At 31.2% G+C, this 19372-nt stretch overlaps 3 protein-coding genes across 3 annotated transcripts; all 3 read left to right on the top strand.

Annotated features, from left to right (window-relative positions):
• The first annotated feature begins 792 nt into the window (after positions 1 to 792).
• On the top strand, positions 793 to 1517 carry LOC125854412 (E3 ubiquitin-protein ligase ATL23). The gene has a single exon (XM_049533946.1). The coding sequence runs from the start codon at positions 930 to 932 to the stop codon at positions 1332 to 1334; it is 405 nt and encodes a 134-aa protein (XP_049389903.1). The 5' UTR covers positions 793 to 929; the 3' UTR covers positions 1335 to 1517.
• A 7530-nt stretch (positions 1518 to 9047) lies between these two features.
• Positions 9048 to 12292, top strand: LOC125854381 (probable nucleoredoxin 2). Its single transcript, XM_049533913.1, has 4 exons — positions 9048 to 9430; positions 10730 to 11236; positions 11336 to 11666; positions 11740 to 12292. The coding sequence occupies exons 1-4, from the start codon at positions 9236 to 9238 to the stop codon at positions 12027 to 12029; spliced, it is 1323 nt and encodes a 440-aa protein (XP_049389870.1). The 5' UTR covers positions 9048 to 9235; the 3' UTR covers positions 12030 to 12292.
• Positions 12293 to 13289: 997 nt separating this feature from the next.
• On the top strand, positions 13290 to 18822 carry LOC125854378 (calcium-dependent protein kinase 29). The gene is made up of 8 exons (XM_049533909.1): positions 13290 to 14269; positions 16298 to 16441; positions 16984 to 17136; positions 17231 to 17346; positions 17437 to 17604; positions 17682 to 17809; positions 18316 to 18415; positions 18498 to 18822. Exons 1-8 carry the CDS (start codon positions 13531 to 13533, stop codon positions 18570 to 18572), a joined length of 1623 nt encoding a protein of 540 aa, XP_049389866.1. The 5' UTR covers positions 13290 to 13530; the 3' UTR covers positions 18573 to 18822.
• Positions 18823 to 19372: the final 550 nt, after the last annotated feature.

Here is a 19372-nt window from a genome sequence, read left to right as displayed (position 1 = left end):
TTAAATTAATAGATGTTTGGTTATGAATAAATTTATGTTTACGAAGAATAACATTTGAAACATAACTGAGAGAACATAATTTAATATTGAAGTTATGTTTGAACAAAAAAATATAACAAAAAATTACATAATTAGATATAATTTACTGTCATATGTACTATGATTACTTATATTTTCAAAAGATTACGTATTTTACCATTAGTTAAGAAAGTACATATTATTTATATTTTAAAAATATTATGTATTTTATCACTAATTAACAGTTTCCTACCACATATAGAGGAAAATACACTTACATACATGTATTTTTGATATCAGATACACACAAATAGGAAGAGAGGAAAGCAAGATGAAAAGGGAGACAAGGGAGACGAGCGATATTTGTTATATATCCCAAATACATGTGAATCTATATAGATACAATGTATCTAAAACAAATTACATGTAATTTGAGCTCATGTATTCATATACATGTATCTAGACATATTTGAACATATCTGGACACACCAAAATTAGTAAGATATGTAACATTATAAATTAAAGCGTATTTAAGTAATTAACTCGTAAACTAGTTGGAACCTTACAAATTCCAAATTATTTTCCTTTTTTATTTTTATCTTTGTTTTTCCCAATGTAACAGCCCTTACCTCTCTTCTTCTTACACGTCACTACTTCTTCAGCCCCATTTCATTCCCAGGTCAGCCCCAGGTGTTAACTCATTTATTAAATTTAACTTTTTAAACTTTTCCATCCAAACACGGCCTTATTTCTCTGTATATAAATACCTCATCATTCCTCCATGAATCTTCCCTCTGCAGCATGGTGTGCCAATTACTCAATTCTTTAATTCTTTCTCTTCTTCTCCGGCGCCACCACCTCCGCCACCCGCCGTAAAATATATATTTTTAGTCATTTTTCAAAATTAAACAATGCTTGTCTCTGTTTTTCTCGCTCTGTTTCTTCCTTGTGTTGGAATGAGCGCTGTTTTCTTAGTCTACATCTGTTTACTCTGGTACGCTGCTGCTTACCAGTCTGCCGGCCCTGGCACCGAAAATTACCATAACGAAAAGACGAATCAGGAATTGGGTCTTTCTGCTGCTCAGTTGGACAAACTACCGAAAATTACTGGGAACGAATTGGTAATGGGTAACGATTGTGCGGTGTGTTTGGATGAAATTGAGAACGAGCAAATTGCTCGAGTTGTTCCGGGTTGTAACCATGGATTTCACCTTGAATGTGCTGATACTTGGCTTTCGAAAAATCCGATTTGTCCGGTTTGTAGAACTAAACTGGAGCCGGAGTTCTTCAATCCACCTGAAAGTAACCCATGTTGAAGAAATTCATAATTAAAATTATTTCAACTTTATTTTTATTAATGCTTGATAGATTATAGGAGTAGTTTGATATGATTGGTGTTGAATCGTATTAATATTTTTTTTTTTCCGTTTACTTCTGAATCTGGGTGGTGGATGTTGTTATGAGAAATAGCTTAATTGAATCAAGTACAGTTTTTTGAATTTCGATTTTGCTTTGTTCTGTTTCTGTTTTTTTCATTTCAGAATTGTCACCATTGTTGAAGTTTCTGGAGATGCTGCACATTGGTAAAAACCAGAAATTTTATCAACTGATTCAAATACTTCAAAATGTGAAGTTACTAAAAAAGAGAATTTAACATAAAGAATAATATATAAAATTTAGTCCATTAAAATTAAAATAATAATAATACAATTTATAGTTTGTTTGATGAAGCTTTTGGAAGGTTAATAGTGCTTGTTCTTGTGAAATGAAGTGTTTAAAAATTGCTTCTAGGAAATAACATAAATTGTTTTATAGAAAACTAGAAAAAAAAAAGTATTTTCAGAAAAATACACACTAAGGAGCATTTTTTTAAGTTTGATCAAGTAGACTATAAGTTATTTTTATTTACTAGATTTTTTGTAAAAATTGAATAGTATTAAAAATAATTACCTCTTTAATGTTACTGGTTTAGTCAAAAACAAGTGATATTTTGGTGTTAGAATTTTTAAAGGGGTAATTACTTTTAGTTTTTTTAGTTATGAATTCAATCGAATTTAATAATTTTTTAATTATGGAAAACTGAGTAAATTTATTTTTTCTCTTCAAAATTCATAGATATAATTTTTGAATTTGCCTTTGCTAGTCTATTTAATTATTTCTAGAATTTTCATGAAGCTTTTTTTTTTTTTTTGTTGGAAAGAAATGGGTGTGTAATCAAATGATGATAAAGATAGGTTTAAGAGGTGGGGTGGGAGGAATAAAAACAGAAGAAATTTGGAGTCTAAATAAGAGGGGAGCTGGCAAGTGTTTTGGTAGGAACCCAACATTACATATAATATCATAATTGAAGTTTGAATTGATTGCAATCAAGTGATTAATACTGGCCATTGGATTTAATTCACATATATTCATATTATAGAAAATAAAAATCACAAAATATAAATAAATTAACAAATAGTGTATAATACTTCTCCACTATGAATGGGGAAGAGAAGTTTGAGAAAAAAGATAGGGGAAGAAAAGCATCACTAGTACAAAAGTTGTACTAGTACTATTATTCAATTTGATGGGTTCCTTTGATTGTGGGTACAAGAATAACTAAGCGGCGAGCGAGAGCGGATCGGAGATTTGAAGAAAAATAAACATAAAGATTTTTTTACGTAGTATTTAAGTTACATGAAAATTTATAAGAAAATAAAATAAAATTACAAGTGATTTAAACATAGAATTTTGCAGAGTAAATAATTACTCATAATTAATTTATTCATTACTAAGTACTAACATAACAATCCATTCACATTAGTTTTCTTATATAACCCTACATGTGATAATGTGAACCAAATGATTACTTAAAAAGGCTTTTAGTTGTAAGCCTCAAATCATTTGGCTACATGTGAACCAAATGGTCACTAAGCCGTGTTTGTTTTTTTTTTAAAAAAAATTCAAAATGTACTTTTACAAAAATGTTAATTTTAATCTAACTTATATGAATTACTTAAATAAATTAGAAGTTTTCGATATAGCACATAAGGAAATCTTCTGGTACATACCAATTGCATCATCGTTACAATGGTGGTTAAAGATTGTGATGGGCACTAAGTACTTTCAATTCTTAACAAGAGGCTTCGAGTCGTGTACTCAGAATGAAGTCGTCTTTATTTTTTTTTTGTAATTTGCTTAACCAAACAAGACCTAGGCCCGTGCATAGTGAAAGTGAAAGTGAAACTAAAAATTGATTCCCTAACAACTTTTTAGAGTTTTTGATTAGGTAGCTTTTTATGGAGGAAAGGAAGGTAGGGTAGATGCCAGCTCTAACTTTCTTGTGTTTTTGTGAAACAATCAATTGGTTTTAAAACCTTTTTAACCAAAGCTGACTTTCTTTTAAACCACACATCAATTGCCTTTCTATGCCCTCAACGGGTGCTCACTTATACCTACATATAATCACGATCTTTAATTTTTTCTTTCTAATAGACTATAAGTTCTAAGGAAATTGAAGTGATATTTGAGTATAACTCGTAGAACATTGTGATATGAAAAAAATAAACTTTTATTTATTAAGAAAGGAAGAAGTGCAAATGATCCACATTTAATCGCATAATTTGCTCTTCAAATGAGTTGGTCTTTAACTTTTGTAGTCAACACTTGAACTTATATTTAGCGACGTATAAATTCTTTAAAGGTATAAAGCATAAGTTATGAAATATTATAATGCAAAAATATAAACTTATGTCTCACGAAAAAAATATTTACCTCGAAGGACAAACTAAAAACCAATACAAAATAAAGACTAAATTGCAAATGAACCTTATAGCTATGCTCTTTCTTTTTCTCTCATCCGATATCCAATTCTCGTATTGAGACCCTATGAATTGACATAAAAAAAGATTTATTATATTTCATAGTCAAAACTCGAAATGAGGGGGCATTTACTCATCCATCAAACTCTTGTTGTTGGTTATAGGTGTGCATTATTCATTGTGCATTTTTTGGTACATTAAATTAGATGGAATAGTGAAGGGCATAGATATTTGTTGCGTGTGACTTTTGAAAATTTCAAGTCCCAAATGTCCATCGGTTCGCTAGTTTTCTTCCATTTGTATTTCTTCTCATTTATTGCTCCTACCAAAAAATCATCTGTCCTCCTCTGTCAAACCCATTCCCATTTTTTGTTTTCCCTTTCTATTTTTGTTATTTTCATTGAATTAAAATGATCCGTCCATTCACTTTTACTTACTCTTTTCTATGTTAATCTCATAAGATATTCATTTTTATCGACAAATGATAAATATTACTTTATTTTTAATCAGCAATGTTAAATTTGAGAGTCACCTTTGTTAGGGTGCAATTTATCGCACAATATAGAACTTTCCAGCGTGAATTCAAATTTAGTCAGACTTCAAAGTGAGTACCAAATATCGTGTGGAAATCACAAGTCTATTCATGTTTTACCTTTGACTCATTCTTTTGTTTTTAGTTAATCTAGAAAAGCATGTCAATTTTAAAAAAATATTTATTCATACAAATATTTAAAATTTATTTTAGAGTATAAATTTATCTTATTTTTTAAAATTTTATATTAAATTAAATAATGTCACATAAGTTGAAACGGGAGAATACTATTTTAACATAAGGTCAGAAAAAGTAACACTTTATAATTAAAAAAAGACGAGTAACTTTTATATATGCTTGGAGCATATTCTTCACGACTGAAAAGTTAAAGCAATGAGCAACAACTTTAATTTACTTCTAATTCAATGCCAAAAGTAATTAATGTTAGAGCACAGAAGTCCCCAAGAACAGTCATTAATTACTAGTATTACTGTTTTACTGCTATGTACATGACAGTTGTAGAATATCGAATAATGCTAAATGACCAGAAAATTTGCCCAGAACTTGACCAGAAATTTTAAAAATCTATAATATCTTTTTTATTTTAAAATAAACTGATCTTTTTTTTTTTTAATTAAAAGATATTAAAGTTAAAAGGGTAAAATGTTCAAAAAAATAAAATAACATAATGTGAAATATGTTATTTTACTATTCTCGCCAAATTCTCTAGCCAAAAAGGATTTTTTCTAAAATATCTACCTTTCTTCCGTTTTAAAATAATTGTCATATTTTTTAAAAATCGTACGATAATGATATCAGAGTATGATATAACAAAACAACAATGGAGATGATGTGGAACCGTGTCTTTGTTGTCTACGAACTAGTTTTGTACCTTAGCTTTACCCGTAGTTTTGAAGGCAGACAAAGAAAAGGAAAATCAATACAAACTAATGTGGATTTGTTTTTGTGGTCCAACTGAACAAGTATTGTTGGACGAAGATAGTATTTTACTAATTAGTAAATAAATATTATGATATCACATGTAAGCTTATTTCAGATATATATGCATTAGATATATTGCACCTATCAGCAATAATAACACCATAATGTTTATATGTTTTTATAACAATTTTAAATTAATATATACAGTAAATTTTTGTTTATAATCAAATATTTTGTAAATATCTTAGTAATTACTCCTATAAAATTTGAGGAAAAAGTTATTTAGTTTTTGTGGATTCCGACAAGTTGAATAGGCCCCTAGTGTCATCTCTCATATTCTTCTATGGGTAATTACTTTTTTTTTTTAAAAAAATTCTATAAAAATAATAGCACCTTATTTAGATACTTTCCTAGATGATGTTCCAAAAAAAAGAAAATTCCATATTGCTGATGGAGTGCAAACATGGAAGTCACTTTGAAAAATATGTCTTTTTATAAGTTTGTTTATTAAGAAAGTAGACACGTTAGTATCTATACTTGATTCAAAAAGTAGAGACGTTAGTATTTATACTTGTTCTCATCGGTGTAGAGACGTTACTATTTATACTTGATTCAAAAAATAGAAACGTTAGTATCTTAAGTTACATGAAAAATAAAACAAGAACGTAAATACTTATACAAACTATTCTCTATATGTTGACGCAAGAAAGCTCGAGAGAGAAAAGCACAAGTTATTTCGGTTTAGTTTAGGTTATATTTGCCAAGATTTTATTTTCGTATTAAGAAGCTGACTTAATTTTAAATAATTCTGAAATAGTGATTGATTTTCAAACTGCAACCATAAAATTGGTTAATTGTCGACATTTAATTTTGGACAAATTACTTAACTACACTCCTTTACATACCTTAATATCCATTTATCTCTACTTATTTTAAAATTTTCAAAAATCCCTTATTTATCTATGTATCCCGCATGTATCTCGTGCACAATGCTATGTATCCCGCTATGTGGAATGTATCAAACCTAATGTATCCCGTGCACAACGCTATGTATCCCGCTATGTGGAATGTTTCAAACCTAATGTATTCCGTGCACAACGCTATGTATCCCACAAACATCATTTTTAAGGGATTTTTGGTAATAGAAAACTAAAAGGGATAGAATGTTATTTAGTACTTATAATATGTGGTTCCTATAATTTATACTTTAATTTTCGTATTAAGAAGTGACTTAATTTTAAATAATTTTGAATATGGTTAATTGTGAAACTGCACCTGTAAAGTGGCAATTTTTCAAAATTATTCCGACTGGTCCAATCCCGAAAACACTTGGGCTTAAGTTGTCGAAGGGAATCCAATTAAAGGACTTACAATAATAGCCTATTATCGTAAACTTCAAGCAGAAGAATTTCTCATCTATAAATAGTGATTATAGATGTTCTTACGTTATTTTGTTTACAAAAAAATATAGAGTGAAGAAATATGAGAAGTATTATATTGTGTTTATATTAAGGTTGATATAATAAAAAAGAGAGTTGAGTTTCTATCTCTGTTTTGGTCCGGATCACCTTTGGACCAGGCCTTGTAAATAGATGTTGTTGCTTTTCAATTTGGGAAAATTGTATATACTAGCAAACTATTAATTCAAATTAAATGCTATAAATATAGTTTGATTTAATTGTACCTCATAACAAACTATTGCTATTTCACCTCTCTCCTGGTGAATCTCGCTCGCCACTCTCGTTCTCTCCCTCGCCTCTCTCATTTTTTATACAAACGCAAGTGTATAAAGTGCGTTTGTGTTTGTATAAAGCGAAAGAAAATTGTATATAAACATATATTTTGGTTCCCCTCTCTCCCCTCTCCCAGATCTCGCTTGCCACTCTCCCAGATCTCGCTCTCTCACTCGCCTCTCTCACTTTATACAAAAAACGCAAATTGTATAAAATGTGTTTTGTGTTTGTATAAAGCGAGAGAAAATTGTATATATACATATATTTTCGTTCCCCTCTCTCCCCTCTCCCAGATCTCGTTCTCCACTCTCCCAGATCTCGCTCTCTCACTTTATACAAAAACGCAAATGTATAAAATGCGCGAAAATTGTATATATACATATATTTTCATTCCCCTCTCTCCCCTCTCCCAGATCTCGCTCGCCACTTTCCCAGATCTCTCGCTTGCTCACTCACCTCTCTCACTTTATACAATTGATCTTTTTGTATATGTATTCCAAAACAGATTATACAATTGCTTTCTTTTGTATATGTATAGCGAAATATACATATTTATGTTTGCTATGGAGCGCAATTATGCAAACTTTGCTATAACATACAAATATGAATTTTGTGTTTGCTATATATGAAAGTTACCTTAGAGCTCAATCTTTGATTTTTTTAAAAAGAAGAAAAAAAAAGAGTTGAAATAAAGAAAAATATTTTAAATGTTTAATTTTTTTTTTATATATATATATATATATATATATATATTGAAGGAAGGTGTTCTAATAGTTGAACTTTGGACTTTCAACATTCAGAGTTATTTGAGTTGTACGATGTTGTTGAACTGTTATATTTTAAAGGAGATAAATCAAGTGATATACCAATAAATTGGTGTAGATAATACTACAGTGAATTTGAAAGTATCTAAATTGAGTGCTAAACTGTTGGTGCGTCGTTAGTAACTACTTTTCTTATTTCTGTCGATGCCCATACTCTTAAATGTTAAATTGTTACTTTCAACTGAAAATATGAAGATCTGATGTGATACAGTGGATGAGACTGTTTCTCTTTTAATCAGAAGTCTTGAATTTGAACCTTTAATATGAACAATTCTTGATAGAAAGCGTTTTTTCACAAATAAATCTCTACACCAATATATATTCAAAATAATCGACTTTAATCGAGGTATAGTACGCCCGATGAAAAACCAAAAAGGAAAACAACTAAAAATGTGTGTGAAAGAAAGAGATAAAGAAATTAGACAGGTGTCCTCATCTTTTCGCCGAAAAAAGAGGAATTTATTACGTAAACAGCAGGGAATTCTTAAAGTGCTATGTTTCTTCTTCCTTTAAATTATTATATTATTAGTTAACATATACGTGGCCAAAGAAAATAATTACGAATTGTTTAGTGGATTGATTGATCTCTTACCTATTAATTAGTAATTAATTACGTCAAGTGACTAATGATGAGGGTAATGATTATTTACTTCTTTGGGCAATATAAGATAGATATGGTTAGCATTAATCAATAATTTTACTTGTAAACTAATCTTGTCATACTATCCATATCTGGTCGAACTGTTTAAAAAAAATTAAACATTTAATACTTCACTTTACTTCTCATTATTTAAATGATTTGTTCGATTTAACTCTTAAAAATTGTAAATTTACACAAAGGTGGTAATTAATCAAAATTATCAATAATTAAAACGTATCAACATAATTTGAATATCAAAAACGGAAAGTTAAAGATTAACCTGTACACATTACACTTTTTTTTTACTATACTGAATATGTTATTATTAATATTAAAAATAATCTTTCTCCTTCATATAAATATAAAGGTAAAACTTAACTTAACATATATCTCATCTTTTTCGAACTCTATCAATATTTGCGAGAATATACCGAATATATTATTGTGGTTGAGTAGTTAAAAATAAGAAAAAGAGTATAGAATTTGGAAAGCACAATATTGATGGTGATGAAGGACGAAAAATTAAAAGGAGAGAGAGAAAAAAATGCTACGTGTTACAAACTAGGCATAGCTATATACGTATAGGGAAGAGATAGGTAAGAGAGAGAAAAATAAAAAACAGAAACGGCGTACAATTATAACTTTCCCAAACAACACAAAAGCACCTAATTCCAATTCTGAAATATCACACTCAGTATTAATAAGCTTTATTAGAAGGGTGAATATTTTTTTTTGATTGGAAAAAAATGGAGGAATTGGAGAAGAAGAATATTACTAGTATTAAGGAAGAAGAAGCAGAAGAAGAAATTGATAATAGTTTTGTTCCTGTTTATCACTCTTTTGCTTCTAAAAATTATCATTCTCACCTTGTTTCTGCTGATTATTTGTCGATTTTAGCATCCAAAGATGGTGATTTTCTTCTTTCGCCCACCGGAGCTCAGGTATGTTTTACGGTTTTATTTTTCATGTTCTGTGAATTCGAACATAGGATCTTCGATTTTTTTGTTGTTAGGAATAATCGGTGCTTACGATTTGCTCGTTGAAATAAACTATTAAAAGAAGCATTTTTATTCAATTTCACAATTGTTTTTTACTTTTTTCTATTTTCTCTGTAAGTAGAATTGTTTTACTAAAATAGTGGAGGATATAAACAGTAGCATTACGGCGAAAGAGATAACTTACAAACAGAGGCAAATCTAGGATTTTTCGAACATGGGTGCACCAAGTAGAATGTATTGAAGTGAGAATTGATCCTTCATCTTCAAGGTCAAAAGCTCAACATTTAACCATGTGGACCATTTAGACTTCTCGTAGTACGGGTGCAAGAATATAATATTATACAAAATCTTAAAAAATATACATATAAAATATCTAGTTTTACGAAAAGACCACGGGTGCGGATGCCCTTTTTTTTGGCTCTAGATTCGCCACTGCTTACAAAAGTTGCTTATATAATGTTGTTGTTGGTGATAAGATAGATATGATTCCTTTACGTTTAACCAGAGGTATCGGGTTTGAGGCTATGGAAAAAAATGTGATAGAGAATGTTTAAGTTTAACGGGTGCGGATTTGAATTAGTGGAGATCTATGGACACTGAGTGGGAAAATTGAGATAGCTAAAGTAAAATTTATGAAGGTCTGGTTGTAACTTTTGGTTGGAATTCAAACATATATAGTAAGTCAAGTTTTATGAAATAAAATTTACATTTTCGGAAATTGCATATGAAGAAGCCTAATAGTTACTATTAATATGAGGGAGTAAATGTGTATTGTCAAGTTATAATCTTTTTGTTCTAAGTAGCACGTACAAATGTAAATCTTGAATTGCGATCTACATTTGTTTGACGAGCTAGTTTTGTTGAAGGCAAAAGCAGATGATTTGAATTAGGACATGTTGGTGTCTCAAAGTAATAGTAGATGGACTAATGTGATTTGAGATCTTTGGTATGACAATTATCTACTTGGAAAGTTACAACTCGAAACATTGTTAAGCTGCAATTGGTATGGTCGCTCAGCAATTTGTTAGTATCGTGAATTTTGCATATGATAGCATCCCCTTTTATGTATTTGCCCGTTCTCTGTTGATGTAAAAGCCTCATTTCTCTCTGGACATGATAATCTGTGTGTGCGTGTGTGTAATCTTTAAACTCAGGGACACTGATTTTATTTTTTTGCTCCATTGGAATAATCTTTGCTTGTACTTCACATAATTTTATGATGTAGCGGTTGTGTTGACGCAGGTGAAAGTTTCGGAACTTGAGGGCAAAGTTGTTGGCCTTTACTTTTCAGCTAACTGGTATTCACCATGTACGAAGTTTACAAACCTGCTAGTCAATGTGTACCAACAGCTTAAGGAATGCAGCAATATCAATCTCGGTTTCGAAATTGTATTTATTTCGTCCGATGAAAACTTAAATGCCTTCAATACTTATAGGTCATCAATGCCTTGGCTTGCAATTCCATTCTCTGATTTGGAAACAAGGAGGGCCCTTACCCAAAAGTTTGATGTCGAAGGTATCCCTTGTATGATAATTCTACAACCTAACGATAACAAATTAGACGCTGCAGTTATTAAAGATGGAGTTGAACTTGTGTATCGATATGGAGTGCAAGCTTTTCCGTTTACCAAAGAAAGGTTGGACGAGTTACGAGGGAAGGAGAAGGAGAAACGTGACAACCAGACCTTGAGCAATTTGCTAACACACGATGCCAGAGATGTTCTTTTGGGGCATCCTAGTCCTAAACAAGTAAGTTTGTCTTTCATACACGAATAGATTGTGAAACATATGCATACTCGAGATATTCACCAATTTGCTGTGCATGCGTATATACGTTTTATTTTGTAGGTTTCTGTTGCTTCTTTAAAGGGGAAAACAGTTGGACTTTACTTCTCAGCTCAATGGTGCATTCCTGCGAAAAAATTTACTCCGAGGTTAATTTCAGTCTACAAAAAGATTAAGCAGCAGCTAGAGGGAAAGGAGGATGAGGATTTCGAGATAGTGTTCGTATCAAGTGACCATAACCAAGTGGATTTCACAACGTATTTCGAGACCATGCCCTGGCTAGCAATTCCATTTGATGATCCAACAATCAATGCTCTAGCTAAGTATTTTGATATCCGAGGGATTCCGAGCCTAGTGATACTGGGCTCTGATGGTAAAACAGTGACCAAACAAGGTATATAGTATTATCACGTGTGACCATCTCATTTGAAAGCTTTCATTACTTAACTAATATTATGTCTCGACAGGTAGGAGCCTCATCAACTTATATAAAGAGAATGCTTACCCATTCACAAAGACTAGAGTAGGCATATTAGAGAAGCAAATGGATGAAATAGCAAAAGGCCTTCCTAAGACAGAGAACCATTCGGGCCATCGACACGAGCTCACTTTAGTACCAGAAGGCCATGGAGGTGGAGCTTTTATCTGTTGTGATTGTGATGAACAGGGCTATGGATGGGCTTATCAATGCCTTGAGTGTGGCTATGAGGTACACCCCAAGTGTGTGAATCCCGTGCGCCGTGACCCGGACAACTAAGTTATTGGGCTGATCTTAGGTTCTTACATGTTATATGTAGAGATAAATAGGTAAGAGGATACCATAATGTATAATTGGGTATAAAGCATGTCTTTCCGACATGTTATTGTGAATTTTTAATGGGCCTTTGTTTATGGAACTCACAACTTCTTGTTGTTGGTTTGAGAAGTCATCAAATATGAGCCTCTCGAAAATCACAAATGTACATAAAAATGTTTTTATTATACTCCAGGATGAGTCATTATCATTCTTTGTTCTATTATGATGAACATGTTATGAAGTATGAAGCCCCATCTCCACCACCTCACACCCTTACACCTCCACTCCAGTCTCATAGTATTTATCGAAATTATAAATAAATATTTTTAGAATGATATTTATTATTTATATATCGAATATAAGAAAATAAGTAAGAAAATTCACTTGTTTTCCGAAAAATATTTTTCGTGAACATTTTCCATGAGTAGTGAAGTTAGTCGCTCAATAAGTTTGACTTAAGTTGACTGGTGATATAAATTAATATTCACCTTGTTTCAATTTGTTTGATTTACTTTTCTTTCTAGTTCATTTGAAAAGAATGACCTTTTTAAACAATTTTTTAAATTTTAGTTTTTCACTTGACATATTTAAGACTACAAAATTAAAGTGAACTTTGGTATATTTGACATATCTTTAATTATAGATCACAAGATTCAATTTTTTTAATACTTTTTAAATTTTTTTGTCAAGTAAATATAGTTCAAATATATTAAAACGAGGGGAGTGTATTAAGAGTAGTCAATATTAACAATTTGATTGTTATAATTTATGAAAGAATTTTCTCATCTAATTCAACACGTTAAAGTAACGACTGGAATAGTCCAAAATCATTTTTTTTCTTCTCATATAGATATAATTTTTAAATAACATTGGTTCAAAAATACTAGACGTAACATTTTTATAATTACCTGAATTTCCTTATTAGAATTTTTTATTGCATTCGATTCCAGCACCAAGGGTGTAGTCTATGATTAATAGTTTAAATTTTAATAAAGATAAAAAATAATAGATAATTCTTTATTATTTATTCAAGCCTTCTTAAATAGAATTGCCTGATAGATACGTATGATAGTGATAAGTAGCAAGTATCCAATAAAATTAGTCGAGATATTATAACAATATGAATAGAGTTACTCGATATCCATAATGGAGAAAACAATGGGTGGTCCACGTCTTGTTCACATTTCAGTTTGTATAAACCGTAAGCTAGCTAAAAAGTAAGAATAAACCAAAAACAGAGCAACAAAATATCCAAAAGTGACACGGCAAAGCCAAAGCAAAGCACCTCTAAAAGCTAAACAGTCTGTTGTAAAAATCACAAAAATCTCCATCAAAACATTCTCAATATGAATTAAAATACTTTACTTAACACCCTTTAAATATCCATCAAAATCCACAAATCTCTCTCTCAAACCAAAAAAAAAAACAAAAAAAATCTCCTTTTCTCAAAAAAAAATCACCAATGGGTCTCTGTTTTACTAAACAATGTTGTTGTCCACATTATAGAGATGTCCCAATTTCATCATCCCCTGAGTATCATCCAATTCCAGTAGTATCTCAAAAATATCCACAAGAATCGTCACCAGCACCAGAACCAACACCAACACCAGCACCAGCACCAGCACCAGTACCAGCATCGACTTATATGCCAACGCCAAGGACTAGTAATTTCATGTCATCAACAACTCAAATTGGTCCAATATTAGGAAAGCCATATGTAGACATAAAAACACTTTATGATCTTGATAAAGAATTGGGAAGAGGTCAATTTGGGATAACATATCTTTGTAGTGATAAATCAAGTGGATTGAAATACGCGTGTAAATCGATTTCAAGGAGGAAATTGGTAACACCAAAAGATATTGAAGATGTTAGAAGGGAAGTTACAATACTTCAATATTTAAGTGGACAACCAAATATTGTGGAATTTAAAGGTGCTTATGAGGATAAAAATAATCTACATTTGGTTATGGAGTTGTGTTGTGGTGGTGAACTTTTTGATAGGATTACAGCAAAAGGGAATTATTCAGAGAAAGAAGCTGCAGGAATTGGAAGACAAATAGTGAATGTGGTTCATGTTTGTCATTTTATGGGAGTGATGCATAGAGATCTTAAACCTGAAAATTTCTTGATGGTTAGTAAGGATGATGATTCTCCATTGAAGGCTACTGATTTTGGGCTCTCTGTTTTCATTGAAGAAGGTTAGTTTGTTTCAAATTTTCTCTAATATTGTTAGTCTTGATGTAACTGGTAAAATTATTGTAACGTGACTGAGTCAGTTGTTCGACCTCTGAAAATAACTTCTTGTAGAAACATAGGGTAAGCCTGCGTACAATAGATACTTGTGCTTTGACCTTTACTCGGACCCTGTGCATAGCAAAAGCTTAGTGCATTGAACTGTTCTTTGCACTTCTTTATTATTAGACTAATATTTTTCACTCAAGTTATTCTCTTTTACTTCCTTTTTCATCGATTTCAGAACATATATAGGACCTTGATTTTAATTTAGGGTTCACGTTGAGACTTCCTACATCTGAGATAAAATGTTCCCTACCTAACGAGATTGAGTTCTTATCCTCGACCCTCCTCTATATATCACAATCCTTGTTAGCTTTCTATGGTGTTTTTATTTGTTCACTTCCTACATTAATCATGTTATTTTATTCTCTTTGATGTCATGTGATAACTACCTTGAGCAATAAGCTTGATTAATAGGCTTGATACGAGGGTTGATTACTCAACTTAGTTACTATATTATTTTAGAAAGTCATTTTTCTTTTTTTATTTCAACTTTTTTTTTTTCAAAAAAAAAACGACTTTCTGAGATAATAAATACAATCATCCGAAAAATCAACTCTTGAATACAGTCTTTTAAATATTCAGAATAATTGATGATAATGTTAATTAGAGCAATAGTTTGTCTAGTGACCATATAAGTTAAGCTTGATTACTGGGCTGAATGAGACATGATTAGTCACTCAAATTGTTTAATCTTTATTAAATTAATGCTCTTCTGGTCTTTTTATATTTGTTGTTTAAGGTTTTAGCACAACACACTTGTTAAAAAGCCTATTTTAAACCCTATGCTTATGAGTTATATGCTACTCTAAAGGTTGATTAAGACTTATTAAACATGTTCTAAAGAACGAAAAATGATCACATGCTTTTATTTTATTTTATCAAAAATAATTTTATATCAAGACTAAAACCCGAGACTTCTACGGTGATAAAAGGAGACTTATGACTTACTGCTCCTTTACGCGGTTTAAAGTTTACAAAAATCATGAAACATGGATTGTTACAATTGAGAAGAAAAAAAATAAAAGTGTCAATTTGATGGGACAACGTAATAGACTTTGGTCCTAAGTTTACAAGACTTTATATATGTGGATGGTTGACTTAGTCAATTGAAAGTAACAGGTCAATGCATATTTTCTTTATGTTCCCGTGTAAATCCTGTAAACACAGTGAATATAATGATGACGATTAAATTCACAGTTTGATTGAACACGAAATTTTTTTAAAATATGATTGTAAGACTTACTTAGTTCTTTCATTTTGGTATAATACATAAACATGATTCTTAATTTGGTTTCAGTTGACTACTACGATCTTTAACTTTGATTGTATACAAGTAAACATTTAAATGTGTATAAAATTGAACAAATATACACATTCGTCCGACATGACAATTTTGTGTGGCAAATATCTATTTGTACAAATTCAAAATTGAAGGACATAGATGTCAGCTGAAATCAAATTAAATGATATATTTATGTATTATGCCTTTTTTTTTCCTGGTTGTAAAAGAAGGAGCTTTATATCAAGTGGTTTAATAAATAATATTGTGTGGGACATAAGTCATAACTTTGGTTCGTATTGTTTCACAAAGTTATATTGGATAAACAAAACCTGTCATATACACAAAGTTATGACCGGTTTGTTCACTTTGGTACAAATTGTTCACAAGGGGATTGACGAAACTTACTATGTGTTGCTCAATCTTTCATATCCTTTGAGGTTTTGCCGGACTGTAATAATCATTCTACCTATCTTGTTAAATTGTTTATGAGTTCTATCGAACTGGCAAAAGGTAGCAATATATAATAGACATGTTTATTAAGTTGAATCGAATTGAACATAAATATAAAAATGTGAAACATTTTGGTTATCTTCGGATATTAAACTTGTAATAAGAATTACATTTTCGCGAATTTATTACTTTGCAGGAAAAATTTACAAGGATATTGTTGGAAGTGCATATTATGTTGCCCCAGAGGTGTTGAGGCGCAAGTATGGGAAGGAGATAGATGTGTGGAGTGCTGGAGTTATTTTGTACATTTTATTAAGTGGATTTCCTCCTTTCTGGGCTGGTAAGTACACTTTCTTTCGCGTAAAATTCACAAATAGTCACTTGTCGTGGGGTTTCAAATTTCATAATATAACTCGAAACTCCATGACAATAGCTATTTTTCAAAGACGTGGACAAAAAGTGGCATGTACCACTATTTTTACTTCTTTTTTCCTACAATAATATGTTCTTAGGTAGAGTAGAAAAGTTTTTAGTTGCAAACTACTTTGTCAAGAAACTCATGATAAGTTTTAACTAATTCTCTACATTGACGGTGTACTATCAAGTCTCCTAAAAGACAATTGCATGTAACTAACTAAGGTGTTGATTTTGATGAACTAATCTTTTGTTGTAATAGAGATTTTATTAGGGGGAGATTATTCTCTCTGTAGTTTTAATATTTATTTTTTTATATTAGTTTTTCATATGTAGATCAATTGAACAAATGTCTTAAAATATCATACCTCTACTCTTTTAGTATATCGCTCTCATGATTTGCAATTATTAGCTTCCGCATGACGCTTTGTCATCTAATGTTATGTTTTTCTTGTACTTGTACATCAGAGACTGAAAAGGGCATTTTTGAAGAAATTGTTAAAGGCCAATTGGATTTTGAATCATCTCCATGGCCTTCTATCTCTACCTCAGCAAAGGATCTTGTGAGGAAAATGTTAACAATGGATCCTAAAAAACGTATCACTGCAGATGAAGCCCTCCGTAAGTGCATATACATCTCGATATGTATTAATTTCACGTATAATCACTAAACATTGAATTGATAACGAAATCATGTTGATAATGTATGATGCAGAACATCCGTGGCTTATGAAAGACGGTGATGCATCGGACAAGCCTATTAATAGTGCTGTTTTGTCAAGGCTCAAGCAATTTAGAGCAATGAACAAGATGAAGAAACTCGCTCTTAAGGTACTGCAAAGTAACATTTACTCCCTTCGTTCCAGTTTATGTGACATTTTTCGTTCTGATGCTGAAAGATATATACAAATTCCTTGAAAGGTTATCGCGGAGAACTTATCAGAAGATGAAATCAAGGGACTGAAGCAGATGTTCAATAACATGGATACTGATGGGAGCGGTACAATCACATACGATGAACTTAAAACAGGGCTATCTAGGCTAGGATCAAAACTCAGTGAATCTGAAATAAAACAACTGATGGATGCAGTAAGAATGTTAGATTTATTTGTGTCAATTTTATTATAATTTATACTTTTTTTTGCATTACATTTTCGCGATTGCAGGCGGATGTTGACAACAGTGGGACTATAGACTATATCGAGTTCATTACTGCTACTATGCATCGACACAAACTCGAAAGAGAGGAGAATTTGTATAAGGCTTTCCAGTTTTTTGACAAAGATAGTAGCGGGTATGTATTTTCTCTGTTTTCCTTAATGTCGAACTTATCATGTTCCAAAGGCGCAATATAACAACACTACGATGCATTTCAAAGCATGTTTCACCTCCCCTGACTAGTAACAGAGTCGGAAATTTCTACAAGGGGATTTAACATTTAAGAAAATACAAGGTATATACCGAAAAAATGTTCTTTATCCCAAATGCACAGTATAAATTTCCAATAAACCGGATTCAATTGATAACAACCTCAACAACCTGAGGGTCATGTTTGTGTTTTTTGAGAACTACAAACATGCAACCTTATCTGCAAATACAGTCAAACCTCTCTGTAATAACGTCGTTTGTCTGGATATTTTTAAGCTGCTATAGTGAAATGTTGTTATTGAGAACATATAGTACAACATAACATCAAAAATCTGTTTCAAAGAAAACTTAACCGTTATAGTGAACTGTTATTTGTGAGTATTGTACATGATTATTGGTTTGATTCAACTGTTTTTCGGTTTTCTTTAACAGATTTATCACAAGAGATGAACTTAGACACGCGATGGAAGAATATGGAATGGGGGATGAAGCTACAATTGATGAAATCCTAGATGATGTTGACACAAACAAAGTTAGTGAATTCTCTTATAATTCTTCTACTTTTTTCAATGCAACAAAGTTTTGTTATATAATTTCTGTTTTCATAAATGTAGGATGGGCTAATCAACTACGAAGAGTTTGTCGCGATGATGAGGAGAGGAACTGTTGATGAAGTGAAGCCAAGATGAAAAAATTGACCATTTCTTCATCTATATGGTAGAGTTGCAAGCATTTTCCTTGAATAAGATCCTCCTGTTGTGCAAAAATTGTAAAATAACAGCAGTTTCAAAGTTGGGAGAGGAGTGTTCAGTTCTTTGTACAACCAGAAACTTATTTGAGTGATAAAAAATGTAACGAAGTGCACCTTTGCTTTAAGCTTTTACCAATGTAAAATTAAGTGAAAGTTAAATAAAAGTACACACAAAATCTTGTATGTTGCTCGTATTCTTTGAATATATTGTTGTATTCATGTTGGTTTTGAAAGGACTCAACATGCCATTTCGTCATTTTTGAAGAGTCTGAACAACAAAATAGTATTTAACAAGATCAGAAGATTGAGTTACCTTCAATTTAGAATTTGTAAATACTTGTTCACACATGATGTTTACATCAAATCAATTCAACTTATCACAATTATATGATTTAATAAAGTTAAAATATATAATGTGATTATTATGTATTCAAACACATACCATGCATTCATCTGATTGATGTAATCATGTAACCGGTGTATATGTTTTTTCATAAAAATATTAGATAAATTATTCCTGAAGTCCTCTAATATAACACAAAAGAATACTAGGTAATTGATTTTTCAACTATTCATTAAAATAGTCGAGATGCACGTGATCTGGTTCAATAATACTCTTATTAATCCAATGGACAAGGTAGAGTACATTCAACCAAGGAACGTTCACCGATTAACATGGATTATACTGAGATGATTTGATTCTCAACCTTTAATCAGAGGCATTAAGTTCAAGCCTCT

Source organism: Solanum stenotomum, chromosome 2 (genome assembly GCF_019186545.1).
Source record: "Solanum stenotomum isolate F172 chromosome 2, ASM1918654v1, whole genome shotgun sequence".
NCBI classification, from domain to species: Eukaryota; Viridiplantae; Streptophyta; class Magnoliopsida; order Solanales; family Solanaceae; genus Solanum; species Solanum stenotomum.
The sequence above is the reverse complement of the archived record's forward strand: the minus strand, read 5'-3'. Positions and strand labels throughout refer to the sequence as shown.